Here is a 20,275-nt window from a genome sequence, read left to right on the forward strand (position 1 = left end):
AAAAAATTTAACCGACTTATTCTCAGGAACCATTTATGGATCTTTATCAAACTGGTGTAGCATCATTTTAAGTCAGTGAAAGTCCTGTCTAAAATGTTTTTTTCAAATGTGTGCAATTAGCCCTTTTTTGTGGCTTGAGTTCAAAATAGAAACACCTTTACCAGTAAATGATTCTTTCCATTGAACCACTTGGGGCATTTTTTCATCAAACTAAGTCCCATCCATATAAGGTCCTCTCTTGAATTTGTTAAAATGGGGGCACTTGATTTTTTTTTTTATATACTAAACACAGATGTTACTATGCATGATAGTGTATTATATTCAAGGTCAAATAGTCAAGGTCAGGTGAGTGACTTAGGGCCCTTTTGTATATAAATTTTATTAATTAGCTTTTAGGATAAGCTGGGTAACATAATATGTTAGAATTATACCTGCATTGTGCAAACCCATGTTTCAAATGACTTAATGTACAAAATCAATACATTTTTAGCACGACTATTTGAAGAATAGGGGAACTATCCTACTCACCCCGGCGTCGGTGTGAGCGTTAGCGCCACACAAATATTAAAGTTTGCATACCACCCCAAATATTTTCAAAGTCCATTGAGATATTGCTTTGATATTTTGCATACTTGTTTACCATCATGACCCCAGTCTGTAAAAAGGAGGAGGCAACTCTATCAAGCATTTTGACTGAATTATGGCCCCTTTTCGACTTAGAATATGCTTATTGTAATGTTAAAGTTTTACTCATAGCTTATATTATACTATCAAGCACTGAGAATAGTCGAGCACGCTGTCAACTGACAGCTCTTGTTGTTTTACATACCAGTAAGCATTTACAAATCTTGTTTCTCTGTATAGCTTCAAATAGTGTAGAGATTTAGTTTTCTACTTTAAGGATGACATGGTGTAATAGGCCTCAGTTTCACCAAAAGCGTACATACAACTTAATAATTTAAGCTTTAAAAATGTCAAATGATAGAAATAAGATGCATATTGACAAGTTATATAATGACAGAAGTTCTCAAAAATTTCCTTTAGATTACCCCACCCCCCCCCCCCTGATAATTTTTCATGAGTTATCTCCCCTGAAAACTAGAAAAAAAAAGATTTTCTCCTTTTCCCTACGGGGAATTTTAGATTTCTTTTTGATATTTGCATCAGAATCAAATAATGCAGCTTTCTACCGCAAAATTTTCTCGAAACTCAAGTTCAGATTCTCTTAATCAAAGAAATTATATATTTCCCATAGGCATCAATGTTAACTTCAATACCGATTATCTCCCTTAAAAAATGATAAAATTTGAAAAATCTGTCAGTGAAAAGTTTTTAATTTTGAATGTCTTTAAAGTGACCAAATTTCATTTAAATATTACCATCCAGTTATTACACCATGTAATCCTTAATTATTATCATAGCTCATTTTTTCATGGTATATCATTCAGTATGTAATATGGAGATTGAAATATTTCTGCCTTCCTTATCATTACACATGTGTTCTCAGTAAAACACAAACAACATTAACATTTCTTCCTGAATTTGATGGTTTAAATTAAACTGCAGTTTTCACAATTTCTTAAGTACTGGTCAGAAATCCATGAATCCTTCAAAGGCTGTAGTTAATGTTAGCTGTGAGAACAGTCAGTATAAAATGTACAGGTTTAAACTTAAATGTACATCGTATTTATATCTGTTGAAACTTTTACTTGTATTTTTCAGCCTGTGAGGAAGACAGAGATGCAGGTAATGAACTGCATGTAAAAACTGAAAGACAAGACAGTGAACAACCAGAAAGTAAACAAACTACAGACAGTATCAAAAATGAACCTAATCAGACTGAATCTTCAGATAAGGACAAAAAGAAACCCAAATTTGAGTTTCTGCATGACGTTGCAATGTTCCATTGTTCTGCTCTTCAGAAATTGAAGGAAAGAAAGAACTTACTTTCTAACATAGGGCCATTTAGAAGAGCACTGTGTGCTAGGCGAGATTTGGAAATAAGACGACAGTTGTGCAAAGTAGATAAGGTATACATTTACACATTCGTCATGAAAAAAGATTTAATAACAAGAGTAATTTTCCATCATTGAAGCACTGAATGCAGATTTCTGTACAGTAGAGTTTGACATCCATTTCATATGTTGAATTTTCGTGAACTTTAGGCGTAGAGCTTATACACCTGTTGTAACTGCTGTAGGTTTTCAAGATTACTGTTTGATCTGTCTATTCCATAGGAATTTCTTTTTAAATATAAGACAATACTATACTTGAAGTTATACATCATTCCCAAGAACGCTGTGGGCAGTAAAAGGATGTTGAAATTTTCAAAATATCTTGGTCAATGTAGCATTTATCTTAATTTGTTGGTGCATTTTCACTTTAATAAAGTTCAGTCATTTAAGCACCAACTTTTTTGTTGATGAATTATTATAAAACTTTCAGGATATCAGCATTAAAAGCAACATCACCATGCAAAAATTCTGTAAAGTTTTTAAAACAGATTGATTTCAGAGTCATGATTTTGCCTACTTTTCACACAGAATATCTACATTTAAAATCCTACTGCCACCTTTAGGAAACTTTAAATGATGTATTGTTTATATGTAGATATCGCTAAATAAAGCTGTAACTCATGAAAAAAAACCTGTTACAGATCAAGATGTCATTTATCCAGATAGGCGGCAATATTACTATAAAGATAAAATATGATATTATTAAGTTTGGTATATTAAATAATTCCGAATTATATCCTTAGATCAGCTTGAAATATGTAGATCTTTTAATGATGGGCAAATATCTTAAAAAAAAGCAAAACATGTTATTTCACCATATTATAAATCATATTTTTATTTACAACTGAGAGGAGTTTCATGAAACTCTATATTGTCGAAAAAATTCTATTTGCAGAAATGCAATTAAAATTGTGATTTTCCCATATATTGCCATTATGAAAACTTGTGTTAGTTCTAAACCTTTCAGATCAAACTAGCAAAAAAACCCAACTCCCGTCCATATAATTTTTATTCTCGAAATTTTCTAAGTATGTTATGAAGTGTTGAAAATCACGGCTTAATCAAACTCTTCATGGAAAATAATTGATCTGAACATGTACAACTACCTGTATCTGAAGTGGATGAAACACTAGTCTCAGGTGACAAGCATCTACCTGAAGTGGATGAAACACTAGTCTCAGGTGACAAGCATCTACTTGAAGTGACAAGCATCTACCTGAAGTGGATGAAACACTAGTCTCGAGTGACAAGCATCTACTTGAAGTGGATGAAACACTAGTCTCGAGTGACAAGCATCTACTTGAAGTGGATGAAACACTAGTCTCAGGTGACAAGCATCTACCTGAAGTGGATGAAACACTAGTCTCGAGTGACAAGCATCTACCTGAAGTGGATGAAACACTAGTCCCGAGTGACAAGCATCTACCTGAAGTGGATGAAACACTAGTCCCGAGTGACAAGCATCTACCTGAAGTGGATGAAACGCTAGTCCCGAGTGACAAACATCTACTTGAAGTGGATGAAGCACTAGGGTCTCAAGTGACAAGCATCTACTTGAAGTGGATGAAACACTAGTGTCTCATGTGACAAGCATCTACTTGAAATGGATTGAAACACTAGTGTCTCAAGTGACAAGCATCTACTTGAAGTGGATGAAACACTAATCCCAAGTGACAAGCATCTACTTGAAGTAGATGAAACACTAGTCTCACGTGACAAGCATCTACTTGAAGTGGATGAAACACTAGTCTCACGTGACAAGCATCTACTTGAAGTGGATGAAACACTAGTGTCTCAAGTGACAAGCATCTACTTGAAGTGGATGAAACACTAGTGTCAAGTGACAAGCATCTACTTGAAGTGGATGAAACACTAGTGTGTCAAGTGACAAGCATTTACTTGAAGTGGATGAAACACTAGTCTCAAGTGACAAGCATCTACTTGAAGTGGATGAAACACTAGTGTCTCAAGTGACAAGCATCTACTTGAAGTGGATGAAACACTAGTGGTTATAACACACTGAATAGCCAGCACTATATATTCTATATAAAATGACAAGTTTTCACAATGCTGCAATACACACCTAGACCCATTTTAAATTTCTTTAACTTACATTTTCTTGTAGAGCAACATTTATACTGTAAAAATATCCAAAGAAAAGTAGGGGTCATGTTTGATGCAAGAAAAATATTTCTGGTCAAACGGACACACCGTAAATTTTACACTGAAATGATAATCACAATTTAGGGTAGGGGTGTATGAATAAATTTCACATGTTGAATCAGTTTGGAGTCTTTTTTCAACATGCAAATGCTACCAGTATGTCAAGTATAGGCATGCAATATGATTTCAACCAATATATAGCAATGATTTCAAGGAAAAATCGTTTTTACAGCAAAAAGAACTGAGAACTATTTGAATCCACCATTATGCGACTACCATTTTTAGCTCACATGTCACAAAGTGACAGTGTGAGCTTTTGTGATCGCGCAGCGTCCGTCGTTCATCCGTGCGTCCGTCCGTGCGTAAACTTTTGCTTGTGACCTCTCTAGAGGTCACATTTTTCATGGGATCTTTATGAAAGTTTGTCAGAATGTTCACCTTGATGATATCTAGGTCAAGTTCGAAACTGGGTCACGTGCGGTCAAAAACTAGGTCAGTAGGTCTAAAAATAGAGAAACCTTGTGACCTCTCTAGAGGCCATATTTTTCAAAAGATCTTCATGAAAGTTGGTCAGAATGTTCATCTTGATGATATCTAGGTCAAGTTCGAAACTGGGTCACGTGCCTTCAAAAACTAGGTCAGTAGGTCAAATAATAGAAAAACCTTGTGACCTCTCTAGAGGCCATATTTTTCATGGGATCTGTATGAAAGTTGGTCTGAATGTTCATCTTGATGATATCTAGGTCAAGTTCGAAACTGGGTCAGCTGCGGTAAAAAACTAGGTCATTAGATCTAAAAATAGAAAAAGCTTGTGACCTCTCTAGAGGTCATACTCTTGAATGGATCTTCATGAAAATTGGTCAGAATGTTCACCTTGATGATATCTAGGTCAAGTTTGAAACTTGGTCACGTGCCATCAATAACTAGGTCAGTAGGTCAAATAATGAAAAAGCCTTGTGACCTCTCTAGAGGCCATATTTTTCATGGGATCTGTATGAAAGTTGGTCTGAATGTTCATCTTGATGATATCTAGGCCAAGTTCGAAACTGGGTGAACTGTGGTTAAAAACTAGGTCAGTAGGTCTAAAAATAGAAAAACCTTGTGACCTCTCTAGAGGCCACATTTTTCACAAGGTCTTCATGAAAATTGGTCAGAATGTTCATGTTGATCATATCTAGTTCAAGTTTGAAACTGGGTCATGTGCCGTCAAAAACTAGGTCAGTAGGTCAGATAATAGAAAAACCTTGTGACCTCTCTAGAGGCCATATTTTTCATGGGATCTGTATGAAAGTTGGTCTGAATATTCATCTTGATGATATCTAGAATAATTTCAAAACTGTGATCAAAAACTAGGTCATTAGGTCTAAAAATAGAAAAAGCTTGTGACCTCTCTAGAGGCCATACTTTTGAATGGATCTTCATGAAAATTGGTCAGAATGTTCACCTTGATGATATCTAGGTCAAGTTTGAAACTGGGTCATGTGCCATCAATAACTAGGTCAGTAGGTCAAATAATGAAAAAGCCTTGTGACCTCTCTAGAGGCCATATTTTTCATGGGATCTGTATGAAAGTTGGTCTGAATGTTCATCTTGATGATATCTAGGTCAGGTTCAAAACTGGGTCACATGAGCTCAAAAACTAGGTCACTATGTCAAATAATAGAAAAAAAATGAGGTCATACTCAGTTCAAAACTGGGTCATGTTGGGACAGGTGAGCGATTCAGGACCATCATGGTCCTCTTGTTTCATAGGTGCTTGGGCTATTTAGTGTCTGTATGCCTAGTCTCAAGTGACAAGCATCTACTTGAAGTAGATGAAACACTAGTGTCTCAAGTGCCAAGCATCTACTTGAAGTGGATGAAACACTAGTCTCAAGTGACAAGCATCTGATTGATGTTACAGAGCACAGTTTCAGTTTTGACCAGTGGAGAGGATGAAACATGAGATTATTCTAAAACAATAAAGAGGTATTTCCTGTAGCTTTTGGCAGGATGTGCAAGATTGATATTACATTTGATTATTTACATTCTACTTTTCAGAACTTGGATCAAAGTCAGATGTATGCAAGTCAGGATATGGACACAGAACTGTACAAACTCAGTGTTCAAATGCTAAAACAAGCTAAAGACCCTTCTTTGAAAATAGAAAATCCACCGCAAGTATCTGATAAAGTTCCAGAAAAATGTAGTCCCATCGGAGAAACCGGAACTCTAGAAAAGACAGTTGTTGAAGTGACTTGTGGTTGAAGATATATTGTATACTTTGTGACTACTAAGTATTGTTTTGGAATATGTTTAAGGAATGAGTGGGACTCTTATAGAAAAATGAGGTTTTAAAGAAGTTTTAAGAAGTTTATGCTTACAGTAACACAGGTGGGCAGCAAGTGATTTGACTTTACTGTGTAAAATTAATGCAGGTGTTTTTATCAGTCATTTTTCATCCCTATTGTTTCCCTCATTGTAGCTTATATTTCAAAGAAATTCACCTACTTCTAAAGTAAAAGCAAAAAATAGAAGTCATTGATATTTGTATAGAATTTCAAATTCTAGTAAATAACAAATTTCATTTAGTAGACCCTGTACATGGTTTCATAATTCATCTATTCATTCTGCTTCAAAAAAGTGAAGGGTGAATTTAAATTGCCTTGTTACATATACTTTAATGGTATTACATTGCCTGTTCCAGATGATACCAAAGTGTAGTTAATTTGTTTCGCGAAGTCTGTACCAGTAAACAGATTTTCCAAAAAAATTCTTGAGAGACCCAAATAAAAGATACATAGCATTTTAAGTGTACAAGGTCTCCAGCAGTGACAATATTTTCAAGATGTAATTCAATATGGAAAAACCCTTCTGTAAAATGTTGGGCCTTGAAATTTTAGAAGCCGTTCATTTTTGAAATTTACAATACTTTTACATATATATACATGTATCTCTTTTACCTTAAATTCGATATTTTGAAAGTTTTACGATTGCGAACAAACAAAGTTAAAACAGCATTTTGTATATACTCTATGGTTCAAAATATAAAACAGCTACCTTTTATCCTTTTGAGTTCTGTAAAATGATATATAATATCAGTCCTGTAATCAGGTATCAACAAGAAAATGATGGCAGGTCCTGTTGTAGGTCACCTAGAACCTTACTTATTAATTTATAGACCATGGCTACATAAGATGTTATACATATTCTGCTTTTATGAAGTGACTTTATGTTCATTGTGTTAATATTTGAGGGAAATATTTGAAAATAAAGAAATGAAGAAATATACAATGTAATCTTTTATCTTTTATGTTTATTTACTATATAATAGGAATATTAAAAGATATGTCAGAGACATATAACTGTGTTCTCTTATTCCCACAAAATACTCTATTGTTTTACAACATTTAATCACAACACATAAGGTTCTTGTTTTATACTTGTACCAGCACAAACATGAAGAATTCACTATTTTGTAAGTGTTTTTTGTGTCAGAATTCACACACTTCAACTTTACATGTTGTAAATACTTATAAAACCTTGAAGTTGATGTCTTAAACATGTAGAATTATGTGTAGTATCTCTATTAAATATTTGGACAAATTTGAATAAACAATTTTCTGTATGGAGATAAAGATGGTCGGTCACATTTAAACAACGTTTTATGACATTTTCAGTGTTTGTTTATTGTTAGGGAGATACTGTCTAAAAAAACTCAAAAAAGCTGAACTTCATAGATTAAATTCCTGTCCTCACTACATGACTCCTATAGTTTGGAGGGTCAAAGGTCATGGTTAGAGTGACCTCGAGAATGAAAATTGTTAGTAACCAATTACTGTGGTATTTCCTATGTTCAGGTCACTTTTTGTTGTAGGGCTCAAGGTGAAGGTCATGTTGACCTGTAGACTGACAGCAGTTCCTTATCCATATTTTAGAGAATGCTCTGGCCTAGGATTGTCAACTGTGGTTTGATGATTGCCTGCTGTCAGTAGATAACCTCTGTTGCTAATAGGGTCAGTATGTTAGAAGTCCAGATTACAATGACCGAAGGCTTTTGTACTGACCTAGCTGGCTTGAAGGGTATTTCTTTTTCTGAAACATAAAAATGCATTCAATTAAATATGAAAAAGGTTAAGCTGTTGTATTTTGTAAATGATAGACTAATTTTCAAATTGTTCAATGTTCTCGTGTTTAGGAAACGAACAATACGTGCAGTTTTGCTATGGCTGAAGGAAGGGGTTGACTATTTTCTCATTGTGGGTCAATGCTTATTTATGTCATTGCCGTTAGATTATACTTGAAAGGTATATTCAGTGGTCCGAGAATATCGTTGTAGAACTTGTCAAATCTCTCATTCTGTGATACAGTAAAGTGGAACTTCCAGTCACCAACTGTCCCTGCAAGAAAAATGAGACTTGTTTTTAAACCCTTTCGCTGCTGAATTTCTATAATGCACTTGTCCATATTTCAATTTGGACAGTAACAATAACTGTTGAAAGGGATGCTTACCAAAAAGATACTGACTGAATGGCGAACAGTGCAAACCATAATCAGTCTGCGAGGATGTGCATGCTGATCTTGGTCTGCATTGGTCACAAAGGCAGAATTACTTGCCGCCATCAAGCTAAAGGTTTAACTACATTATTAGAAGTAAGGCTACAAAAATGTATGTTCCCCCTTTTCAGTAAGAAAATATGTACCCAAACTGAACTATCATTTCTCAAAAGCGATTAAACGTGTATTTATGAAATGAAAATACTATTCCACAGACGTGCTGAAATTTTGGTGTTTTAATGACAAAACATGATTTTTCTCCAATATGGAGGTTTAATTTGACTGCTTGCAAAATGGAAATATCTGTTATTAGATTTGTTGTTCGTGAAATCAACACCTTTCTACAGATGTGGTGAAAAATTACAGTTTTTGGAATAAACAGTTATTCTTAAACGTGTAGAAATTTTTCTAAAAAGTGGTAAAATATGGCTGCTCGTTGTAAAAACATCACTTTCTCAAAATTTCTATTAATCTTGTTGTATAATGAGAAAGGTTACACCTTTAGTAAGAAGTGAAACATCTTGATGAAGATATTTGCTGTTAATAAAAAGAAAAGTTTTTGGTGTTTGTGGGAAAATGTTGTTTTGCTGTTGTTTGAATGCACCTACCTTTTCTGAGAAGTGGAGAAACTTTAGCGTTAATGGAATAAACATCAAGATGGTTTGTCATCGGGTTTCTTTTCATGTTCTCGAATTGACAGTGCTCCGCAATTCGTTTCAACAAATCTTCGGATAGATTTTTACCAAGAAATTCACAAATATTTGCCACCTCAGTATGAAGATCTTCTTTCATATCTTCATAGAACACAATTTTTACATTTTCCCGGTTTCGCATGTCCCACCAACTCTTCGTGTAGTCGAACCAGGAACCATGATCGACTGAAGAAGAAAAGACAGTGTATAAATCTAATTTCAAAAAAGAAAACGACGTTTGGCATGACTATGTTTTAACGTTAACGTGAGGGAAACCTTTCTCTAGAGGAATCATCAGGGGAAATGCCTCTAATCTCTTTAACTCCTACGATTTTTAGAAAAAATCATTAAACGTCACCCTATTAAAGCATGTGTACGTTCGGTTTTATTGAATAAATACTGTATTTTTTTTATAATTTTATGAAAAGAAATCTTGTACAATGTTTTTTAACTTGGCTGAATATAAACGAAAACTGTTTATGCTTAGGTGCATTTATAACTGAATGTTGATGTAGCAACAATATAAACCTATCACACATACTTTCTTTTTTTATACTCGGAGACACGTTTATTTCATGATGTTTACATTGCTACTGTGTAAAATTTGAGTAGAATACTTATAAGGTCTAAACAGAAAGAGGTCACACATTGAGATTCATATGTTCAAAATGAAAAGTCCTCACCGTGCCCTTCCATGAACATTTCGAAGAAATCTTCCCATGTCCCTGTGAACTTGCCGAATGATGAGCTGGAGCGATAGAAATGATAGTAGGAAACGCACAGGTCCTTGGGGTTTCGAAACAAAACTAATATCTGCAGAGAGAAAAATACCCATTTTCTTTACAAACGACAGTGTATTATTGAAAAACAGAATTAAACCAAGTTGTTACTCTGTATGTAACCTGATAAATATAAAGATGACTATATTTGCTGTTGTTTTACCGGTACTTAAAATTGGTGTAAAATAAATCACCCTTCCCGCTACGTTTTTACAGTAGATCTCTAATCCTTGTTTTTTTTATGATCGGCACCTCCCGTGATACGATAAGCGGAGATAGCCGAACCATAACGATCTGCAACACTCGCTAAAAAATATCCGATAGTGATCGATATTTAGCTAGACGGTCGAAGGGAGACACGATGTATAGCGTTGATCTCAATAAACAAGGGAAGATAATAGAATCGATTTTTGCCCATTTCTTCAGTATGGTCGAGCATATACTGAACACCAACAATGAAGAGAGACTGCTTGAGCCTGGTGAGCACCAGGTTAAATTCTCAAAATGTAAATAAAGGCTATCTGCTAACCAAGATCGGGACCTCCGTGACCGAGTGGTTAAGGTCGCTGACACAGAATCACTTGCCCCTTACCGATGTTGGTTCGAGCTAAACTCGGGGCCTTGAATTCTTCATGTGAGGAAGCCATCCATCTGGCTTACGGAAGATCGGTGGTTCCACTCGGGTGCCCGCCCTTGATAAAATAAGCGGTCGTTGCAACGTTAAAAACCCAACACGAACACAAAAAAAGCTAATCAAGACCATTTTATCTCTCTGATGTGTATACGTTGAACATGACTGACTGCAACTTTATAATATAAAGGTAAAGAACCTGAAACAGCTTATAATAAACAAGAATCAATATTCGAGTGGGAACCTAGTCGATAAAAATGAAAGCAACATGTCATTTGTGCGACAAAACAGCCGACTAGAAGGTATTTCCAAGAATCAATTTTACGTAACAATAACTTCGGGATCAAAAGTCAATTCAAATATCTTCAACCCCCATCAGTCAACGGTCTGTCCAGATAAAAATGTAGACTAATAAGTACCAAAAGTCTTTGTTCGATAAAAGTGATGTTCACGCACCTTTGAAAACAGTTTAACCTTACCTTGCAGTCTTTTTCGTGAATTTGTTTTGGCATGAGTTTCACGGGTAAATGGCTTTTGATAACCCGTGGTGATGGCATCGGATTTGCAAGGTCAAGGCCGACCTCATTTAGAACCTCGTCCTTAAACTCCAGAAATGGAGACCGGAAGTAGACTGGTTTTCGGTAAGCACCGTCAAAATCTCCATCATGCATTATTAGCCAAGCTATTTCCTGCAACCATGTTGTTCCTGAAACATGCGACAACTTAAGATGTTTAATTATACGAACATCAATACAGTGATTGTACTGGTATAATAGAGACGAACCTTCCCCAGCGATTTGCTGTGCAATAATGACGGCCGTCATCATATTGAGGTTTTGATTTGGCGCAAGGATGTTTTCTGATTGAAGTAAGGCTTTTTATTTATATTAGGTAAACTCAGTCTTTCCCAACGGAGAAAATGCGTCAAGTAGTGCGTATATTATGTATTTATGATCATTCATAAGACTGCTGTTGTCTACAAATTCCATATGTATTCCATAATTGTTTTAAAACACCCTGAAACACGGCTTAGACTGATTTAGATCAAGCTGCAGTTTATCCCTCCGTAATTGTTAATAAAATAAAAAACAACTCGGACACACTTTGACATTAGCATGGGCATAAAGGGAAGCTGTCAGAGTTCCACTGTTGAGATTTTATTGAAAACACTTCCATTAGCCTGAAACTGATCAGACGAGAAAAACCCATTAGGAATGTTGCAATAACATTGATTTCTGTTATTTTCTTGTATTTCGATACATGTAAATGGGCATGTTAATGGAACTTTTATGAACAGTTATTGAAATGAAGACAACAAAATAGCATACAGGCATAAAGCTGATTAAGAAATGTCTGTATTTTTCAAAGTATGCTCATTTTGTTAAAAAAAATCTAGTTTAGTTTGAAAAAAAGACTTCTCTTCTCTTCAGTAGCAACTAGTCAGTACTTCAACTAAAGCGGATACCTTTTTGACCCTACCTTCGGGTATATATAAAGGTCACCAGATATAAAAAACAACACATTTCGTTCATTTCTTTTAATGTGTTGTAGGATTGTTTTAACTGTTACCGGTAATCATATTAACTGTTTGATAAAATATCCGATCAATACATCCTTGTTGTTTTGAAGATGTTGACTTAGGATGTTTGTTTACATCGTTTTCCAGTTTTAATTTGCTATTTAGTACTGCCAGTTTACGTCGTATTTTAACCTTCACTTTCACTGCAAACTAAGTTCAGTGTACATACAATTTCTAAGTGTCGAAATAAGCAGTTTTCTTACCAAATCGTCTAAATATAACTTGTTAAAAGTTTTTTCTTACGAAAACTTCTATTCGGGCTGTCATGCCTTCCTATACTATGAGATGCCGGACTATTTCTTCAGAACCAACAGATAATTCCAAAAATGAATACTACCCCCCCCCCCCCCCCCCCCCCCCCACACACACACACAAAATGCGCCTAATCCAGATCCACTGGCAAATCAAACTAGCTTTTATTGCAAGCCTTAAATAATATCACTTATATCAACATCGCAAAGTTATTTTGGGTTTTACGGCGCACCAACACAGTATAGGTTATATGACGCCAGACAGGACTACAAATTTCGGTTTACATCGAAATTAAAACATGAGGTATGGTATCAAAATTTGCATACCTGCTGAAATCACAGAGTTACAGCAAAACCAAGTGTTAAGACCCTATTAGTCGCCACTTACGATCATGCAAGGGTAAGGCAGTGGTTCCAATTCTTTTCATACACAGATCGTCCCAGAACCACATGGGGCTTAAAGGATTATAGTTTGATAGTGTATTTTCAATGTTCCATCAGGCCAATGGCCCACGAGGACATACAATACATGATATATGGCAAGACAATGTGCAACAAATACATACAATTGAAGTTGATGTGCGGAGAAGGTTAAGAATAAATTACATGTTAATATCCTTAATGCATGATAATATCAATGACTATCAAAATAAATACAATCCAAGCTTTATGTGAATAGTGTGGCAAATGTAGCAAATTTAACACGGTAGTGTGTGTAATAAAATGATTACCATATATTATAGTCTTGATTAACAACGAAACGATATGATGATCTTGTCGAAACAAAACACAAGATCAACATATTACTCAAAACAAATGAACTTGGGAAAACAATTTAAACTTGTTTTACTGTAAAGTATACATCATCTCAAAAAGTTCGCAAGAAAAGATGAAATAGCGAAGATTTCTTGTATTTTCCTTTCGAACATCAATCGTTGGATTTTTTATACTAAGTTTTACACTATAACTATTTTACAAGCAACCAATTACCAATTATTGATTTTTTTTTCATTTATGAGGAAGCGTTCCCAAATTTTCTCTGCGCTTATTATCATTATACCCCCTTCACATCTACGATTTTTTCTAACGATTCCTTACGATTTGCCAACTCGTAGGCAGTCGCACGCAATCGTAAACAGCTCGTCGGTAGTCGTAAATAGCTCGGCACTACTCGCAGATGATCGTAAGCAATCGTGAACGTTGAGGTAATATTTTTGACATGTCAAAAATGTCTTACGATCGTCCGCGATTTGAATTATCGGTTAATAGCTCGTAAAGAGCTAGTAACAAGTCGTAAGTATTGTAAATTACACTTAAAACACTCGTAAGCGCTCGTAAATGTATCGTAAAGACTTTGTTTTACGATTAAATACGATGCGTTTACGATGTGTTTACAAGTTCTTACGATTTCTTTCACGATGCGGTACGAGGGGTTTACGATTTGTTACGGGCACTTTACGAGTACTTTATGAGTACTTACGTATGCTTTACGATTTATGGGAGGTATAAAAGTTGCCAAATCGAACAGTTCCTTTCAGTTGCTGTCAATACGTCAAAGGAGTGAGACCTCAATCATATCTGCAACAATGCCACCTAAAAAGAAGGTAGTCAACAAGAAGAGGAGAGCACGCTCGCCTTCGTGCAAATTTAAATTGCAAAACTATGATATTCGTAAATACTCGTATCTAACACGCAACTATTCGTAACAACTCGTAAACAAATCGTAATGTACTCGTAAAGCCTTTGGTGAATCATGATATTCCGTAATTCACTCGCAACAGCTCGTAAATAACTCGTAAATAGCTCGTAAAACGATCGTATTGATCCGTAATTACTCGGAACAAATCGGTAATTTTAGACGTAAATGCATCGTAATAACTCGGAATAAATCGCAATTTGATCGTAAACAGCTCTTAAATAGCTCGGAAATGTGGCGAAGCGGTGAACTTTTACGATTTTGTGCAATCCGTCACAAATCGTAAGAAAAATCGTAGATGTGAAGGGGGTATTAACAAATTTTTAAGTTGTTTCGATTGATCGAACCAGCTTAACCAAACTCATCTTTAACCCAAACTTCTGTTTGAGGCCCTCAGTTCTGCTAGATTTTAACTAAAAGTAATTATTATTCAATTAACTATGCATACCAGCTTTTGGATATGTTGCTATGATGACGTCATCGTCTCGGACTTTGAACTCCTTCACAGCGTCCAGAATGTCTGCAGGTGTGTAGCCGAAGAACAAGACATCTTCGTAAACATGCTCGCCTTGAACAAATGAATAATACATGTATCTGTTTGCTTCTCTTTCAAAAACAACAGTAACAACAAATTTCTTCAGAAACACTTTTTTTCTGATATAAGAACGATTTGTGTGATACAAAAATAACCGACGGGAATTAATTGAGGAATGATACTAGACATATCGTTTTTTTCTACATGCATCCCCCCCCCCCCCCCCCCCCCCCCCCCCCCAAAAAAAAAAAAACACACACAAAAAAGAACAAAATAACATTTTATTGTGTGTTGGGACACGCATAAATAACAGGGTAAAGGTACAGTTGATAGCAAGCATATTATAAAATGTTCCAGTTAGTTGTGAGCAACATTTAACGGTGTAACAATGTCTTCCAAAGAAAACCCTATGATCCGTTCACCCGGGGAGGACCATTGACCTTTCGCAGCGCATCTGGATGGCTCATCATGCAAGGGATATAAGAGCACAAGAGCCCGGCGCAGCCATATGCCATATACGAAGCATTGTGTCTAATCTGATTGAAACTATGTAACAGTTCTCCCGAAATATACTTTTAGAACATGAAACCAATAAATGTCGAATTTGAATAGTGTCCAGTTTCTTTAATTGACAACAAAAAAGCAAAAGAAACATTTACCTGGTAAAACATGTCGATTTTTTTTCTCCGTTTCGTCTGATTTTTCCAGGTATTTTTCATCCATTTTAATTATTGCTAACTTTAAGCAATACGTCTATTTATTGCTTAGAAACTTGACAATTATCTCATCATAGCTTGGAGAAGAAAATCAAAAGATAAAGAATATTACAGTGAAATGCTTTTCCGAAATGAATCGATGCTATTTGCTGTTTTAAGAAAATACGCTGGGCTAATGCATTATCAGTATTAATCGACAATTTGTTCGGACCCACAGGGACATGTAGACAGCAAGTGTCACAATCAATGTTATTTTAATTTCCATAAAGATCCTCCATGGCGAAATCAGATAGTATCGATTTGGCACGACAATTTTTCTAAGTATGCCGACATTATGATCATATCAAATACAAGGGTTTCCATATATTATTGTAATTAAATTGTACCTTTTTGATGGGTATTTAATTTGATTGTTTTGTTTACCGTCACACCGACACATTTATTGGTCATATGGTGACTTTCCAGCTTTTAATGGTGAAGGAAGACCCAAGGTGCCCTTTAGTGCAATATTTCCGGAATGGTGAGATCACCCGGGCATTCTGTAGACCTGGATAGCTTCCTTACAAGTGAGAATTATACACTGCAAGCAAGGTTCCGAACCTAAGGCGGCGAGGTGCCTGTGCTTCGAAATCAGCGACCCTAACTATACGGCCATGGAGGCCTCATGATCAGTGGCCTTTACCACTCGATCACGGAGGCCCCATGTTCAGCGGCATTTACCGCTCGGTCACGGAGGCCCTATGTTCAGCGGCCTTTACCACTCGGTTTTGGAGACTCTATGATCAGCGGCCTTTACCACTCGATCACGTCAGCCCTCATGATCAACGGCTTTTACCGCTCGGCCACGGGAGCGCATGATCAGCGTCCTTTACCACTCGGCCATGGGAGCCCATGATCGGCGGACTTTACCACTCGGCAATGGGAGCCCCATGATGGGTGTCTGAAGCACCCGGTCTGTTTTATGTTTTCAGTACAGTTTCTGTTTGCGGATGACCTGCTTTGCGTTTTATCTTTTGATTTTACTCTTACTATAATTTCTTTTCCATTGTGAAACTATATACAAGTAGTGGGTTTATTGTGAACAAATGTACATAATAATAATTATAATAATAATAATAATGATAATAATAAAAAATGATGATGATGATGATGATGATAAAAAGATAGGAAGTAAATTTCAATACAGGTTTTTAATGAAAATGGAAGCATAAATTCTGCTTCAATAGCGATACCTTAAAATCAAACTCGTATGAAAATTGCAAATTCAAATCCACGTATATTTACAGGTATATTTTTATTTTCACCAATTCTTAACAGGAAATATACTTCTACCATCCATCGACATGACATTGAAATCTTAACCATAAAGAAATTAGTTTTTAAAGTTACTAACAGGGCGGCACTCAGTTTTTGCGAATTCAAATTAAAATACATTTAATGTTGAAATATGAATAAAGGCAATGTCGAATATGCAGACAAATTTCTATCAGATTTTTTTTTTTGTCAGTCAGTTTCCTTTTTTATTTCAGGTTTTTCAGTGAATTATCGAAATATTACATTGAAATATATCCGGTATTTTCACAGTGAAAAATATCTAATGCATTTTTTTCACTGGATGGTTAAAGGATTTAGTAAAAACATAAAAAATATTTGTTTTACATGTAAGATCAAAATATCTTTCACTGATGATCACCATATCTCATGAAAATATTGCATCAAAAGATATTTCAATCTGACACAGTAACAAACAAATATCCTCTCTTTATTCATTTCTCTATATCTGTTTCATTTTTTTTTGGTAAAATTGTTTGTGAAAAATTAAAAGATAACTGAAAAGAAACTGATTTCAAATCCCTGTGTGAAAGCTCTGCGACGATTTTATCGGTGTCAATGACAATAAAATCGGGAATCAGAATTAAAGTGATGGCAGAAACTTATTGTTGATAGGTAATCGATCTATAAACATTAGCTGGTTAGAGAACTGAGGGAAATATTTGCTTTTATATTAGCATGGCGCTTGATTTATGAAGGTATTTACTACAAAATAGCAGACGACAGACGATTAATGAATATATAAAGCAAATTATACAGCTATCTGTTGGCAGAAGCATGAAGAATGCCTTGAAATTCATGCAAGTAAAGCTTTCAAAAAGGAATAAAAATATTATAGAAACTTAGAATATGAATATGCAGTAAATATGTGCTAAATTTCACGTGTTAACAGATCACCCATTAGGCTTTAAAGATCACTAATGTCTTTCCCTGTATCAATTTAACCTCTTAATAATAAAGGTCACTTCTAAGGACTATGTAAAAAACGACGAGCGCATCAGGAAAAACACATTCAAAGAACGCAGCCTGTACACTTTCAATGGAAGAAGTTTCCAGTCTTTCAGGGGTTTTTTTTTTTCAGAGCAGGTAGTCAAGATTAGCCATTCGATCATACAAGATTGGTTGTCGGATCATACAACACTAGTTATCAGATCATACCAGTCTGGCCGTTTTATCACACAACACTAGCCGTCAGATTATACAAGATTGTCTATCAGATCATGTAAGATTACCCGCAAGATAATACAAGACTGGCCGTTAGATCATACAAGACTGGCCGTTAGATCATACAAGACTGACCGTTAGATCATACAAGAGATCATACAAGAGCTGGCCGTTAGATCATACAGGACTGACCGTTAGATCTTACAAGACTAGTCGTTTGATCATACAAGACTGACCGTTAGATCTTACAATTCTGACTTTAGAACTTATACAAGACTGACCGTTAAATCATACAAGATTTGACGTTAGATCATACAAGGCTATCCGTTAGATTATACAAGATTAGCCGTTCGATCATACCAGACTGGTCATTTGATCATACGTTAAATCGAACAAGATTAGCCATTAAATCATACAACACTAACCTTTAGATCATTTGAGGTAGGCCGTTAGATGATACAAGACTAGCCGTTAGATCATAAAGATTAGCCTTAAGATCATACACAATTAGCTGTTGATCATAAAAAAATGGATGTTAGATCATACAAGATTAGTCGTTAGATCAAACAAGATTGGTTGTTAGATCATAAAATATTGACCGTTGAATCATACAAGATTAGCCGTGAGATGAGAAAAGATTAGCCGTTAGATCATACAAGTTTAGCCGTAAGGTCATACAAGATTAGCCGTTAGAGCATACATTATTAGCCGTAAGATCATACAAGATTAGCCGTAAGATCATACATGATTAGCCGTTAGATCATAAAAGATTAGCCGTTAAATCATACAAGACTGGCCGTTAGATCATACAGCACTAGCTGTCAGATCATACAAGATTGGGCGTTTGGTCATACAACACAATCCGTCATATCATACAAGATTAGCTGTTAGATCACACAACATAAGCCGAAAGATCATACAAGATTGGCCGTTAGATTATACAACATAAGCCGACAGATCATACAAGATTGGCCGTTAGATCATGTAAGATTAGCCGTAAGATCATACAAAATATGCAGTTAAATCATACACGACTACATGCTAGATCATACAAGATTGACCGTCAGATTATACAATACTAGCCGTTAGATCATACAAGATTGTCCGTTAGATCATACAAGATTAGTTTTCAGATCAAACAGGATTAGCCGTTAGATCACACAACACTAGCCGACAGATCATACACGATTGATCTTCAGATAATACAATACAAGCCGTTAGATCATACAAGAAGACCTTTAGATCATAAAAGACTAACCGTTAGATCATATAAGACTGGCTTTCAGATCATACAATACTAGCAGTTAGATCATACAAGATTGACCGTTAGACTATACAAGACTATCACGTGTATGTTTTCTGATAATTGAAATTTACAATCTTTAGTTTGAGAGATACATACACATAACTCATTAAATCAAAAAGCGTGACAATCAGCATATCAGTTAGCAAATATTTGAAACTGGCTTTTGGCAGTATAGAACGAAAAGTGGATGGTATATACAACTTAGCTGTAAGTATTCAGTAATTGAATGGCACGCCGGTCTCGTAGACGTCAACCATAGTTCGTCTCGAGGCTGTAACGGCCGTCTTATGGATAACTATGCAGTCTTCTTTACCAAGCTTATAATCTTATTTTCAAATATCATAATGATTTCTCCAACAGTCTCTCTAAAGAAATGATATAACAAAGTAAAACAAATAAATAAATTTGTGGGCTGATATTCTCCATGATCAGTTCAGTATCAATTAGTAGTCTATCTCAAACATATGGTCCCCGTGGCTGGAGTCACGAATCCACATACAGCGTATTCTCGTGGAACAGACTTGATGAAAGAAAAGTGTAGAATGAAAAACAGGGCCTGAGAGGGTCATACACAGTACCAAAATTCCGCATCACTTCACAAAATTAAGAGCATTAAATTAATTTGAAAAATAATGTAATCTATTAGATAGCTGCTGTAAAAATTTAACCGTTCCTAGCTTCAGCAAACGTAAATAAACGAGGCTAAAATATTTCATAATTAATGATCAAATATTTTAGTTTTGCTAAAATTCAATTTAGCGTACTTAAAATGTAGACACCCGAGGGAATGGTATATACACATGAAAATAGACACTTCGCATATTTAAGAATTATTAAACCCGCATTATTTGCGGCTCCTATAATCAAACAGCGTGAAATT

The 20,275-nt window shown here is 35.4% G+C and overlaps 2 protein-coding genes across 4 annotated transcripts in view; one reads left to right on the forward strand and one right to left on the reverse strand.

The window, feature by feature from the left end:
- The window catches only part of LOC123553795 (zinc finger CCCH domain-containing protein 13-like), a 52,030-nt gene extending 44,579 nt beyond the window's left edge, over positions 1–7,451 (forward strand). For all 3 annotated transcript variants that reach the window (XM_053548791.1, XM_053548794.1, XM_053548792.1), the window contains 2 exons: positions 1,723–2,030; positions 6,219–7,451. In XM_053548791.1, coding sequence (XP_053404766.1) covers positions 1,723–2,030; positions 6,219–6,425 — 515 coding nt within the window. In that variant the 3' untranslated portion in view covers positions 6,426–7,451. The remainder of the gene's footprint in view (positions 1–1,722; positions 2,031–6,218) is intronic.
- Positions 7,452–7,477: 26 nt separating this feature from the next.
- LOC123553794 (sulfotransferase 1C2-like) lies at positions 7,478–15,773 on the reverse strand. Its single transcript, XM_045343446.2, has 6 exons — positions 15,537–15,773; positions 14,791–14,910; positions 11,296–11,522; positions 10,090–10,219; positions 9,323–9,592; positions 7,478–8,557 (listed from the first exon to the last, which is right to left on the reverse strand). The coding sequence occupies exons 1-6, from the start codon at positions 15,598–15,600 to the stop codon at positions 8,433–8,435; spliced, it is 936 nt and encodes a 311-aa protein (XP_045199381.2). The 5' UTR covers positions 15,601–15,773; the 3' UTR covers positions 7,478–8,432.
- Between the last annotated feature and the right edge of the window lie 4,502 nt (positions 15,774–20,275).

The sequence above is a fragment of the Mercenaria mercenaria genome, chromosome 7 (genome assembly GCF_021730395.1).
Source record: "Mercenaria mercenaria strain notata chromosome 7, MADL_Memer_1, whole genome shotgun sequence".
Taxonomy (NCBI): Eukaryota; Metazoa; Mollusca; class Bivalvia; order Venerida; family Veneridae; genus Mercenaria; species Mercenaria mercenaria.

What these genes read in the sequence shown, in the direction of transcription:
- LOC123553794 (XM_045343446.2), bottom strand. Translation starts at nt 15,600, where the DNA reads ATGGATGAAAAATACCTGGAAAAATCAGACGAAACGGAGAAAAAAAAT. An exon ending in AAATCGACATGTTTTACCAG is followed by an intron (nt 14,911 to 15,536) that starts GTAAATGTTTCT and finishes CATTTGTTCAAG; the next exon opens with GCGAGCATGTTTACGAAGAT. An exon ending in AATGTTCATGGAAGGGCACG is followed by an intron (nt 9,593 to 10,089) that starts GTGAGGACTTTT and finishes TTTCTTCTTCAG; the next exon opens with TCGATCATGGTTCCTGGTTC.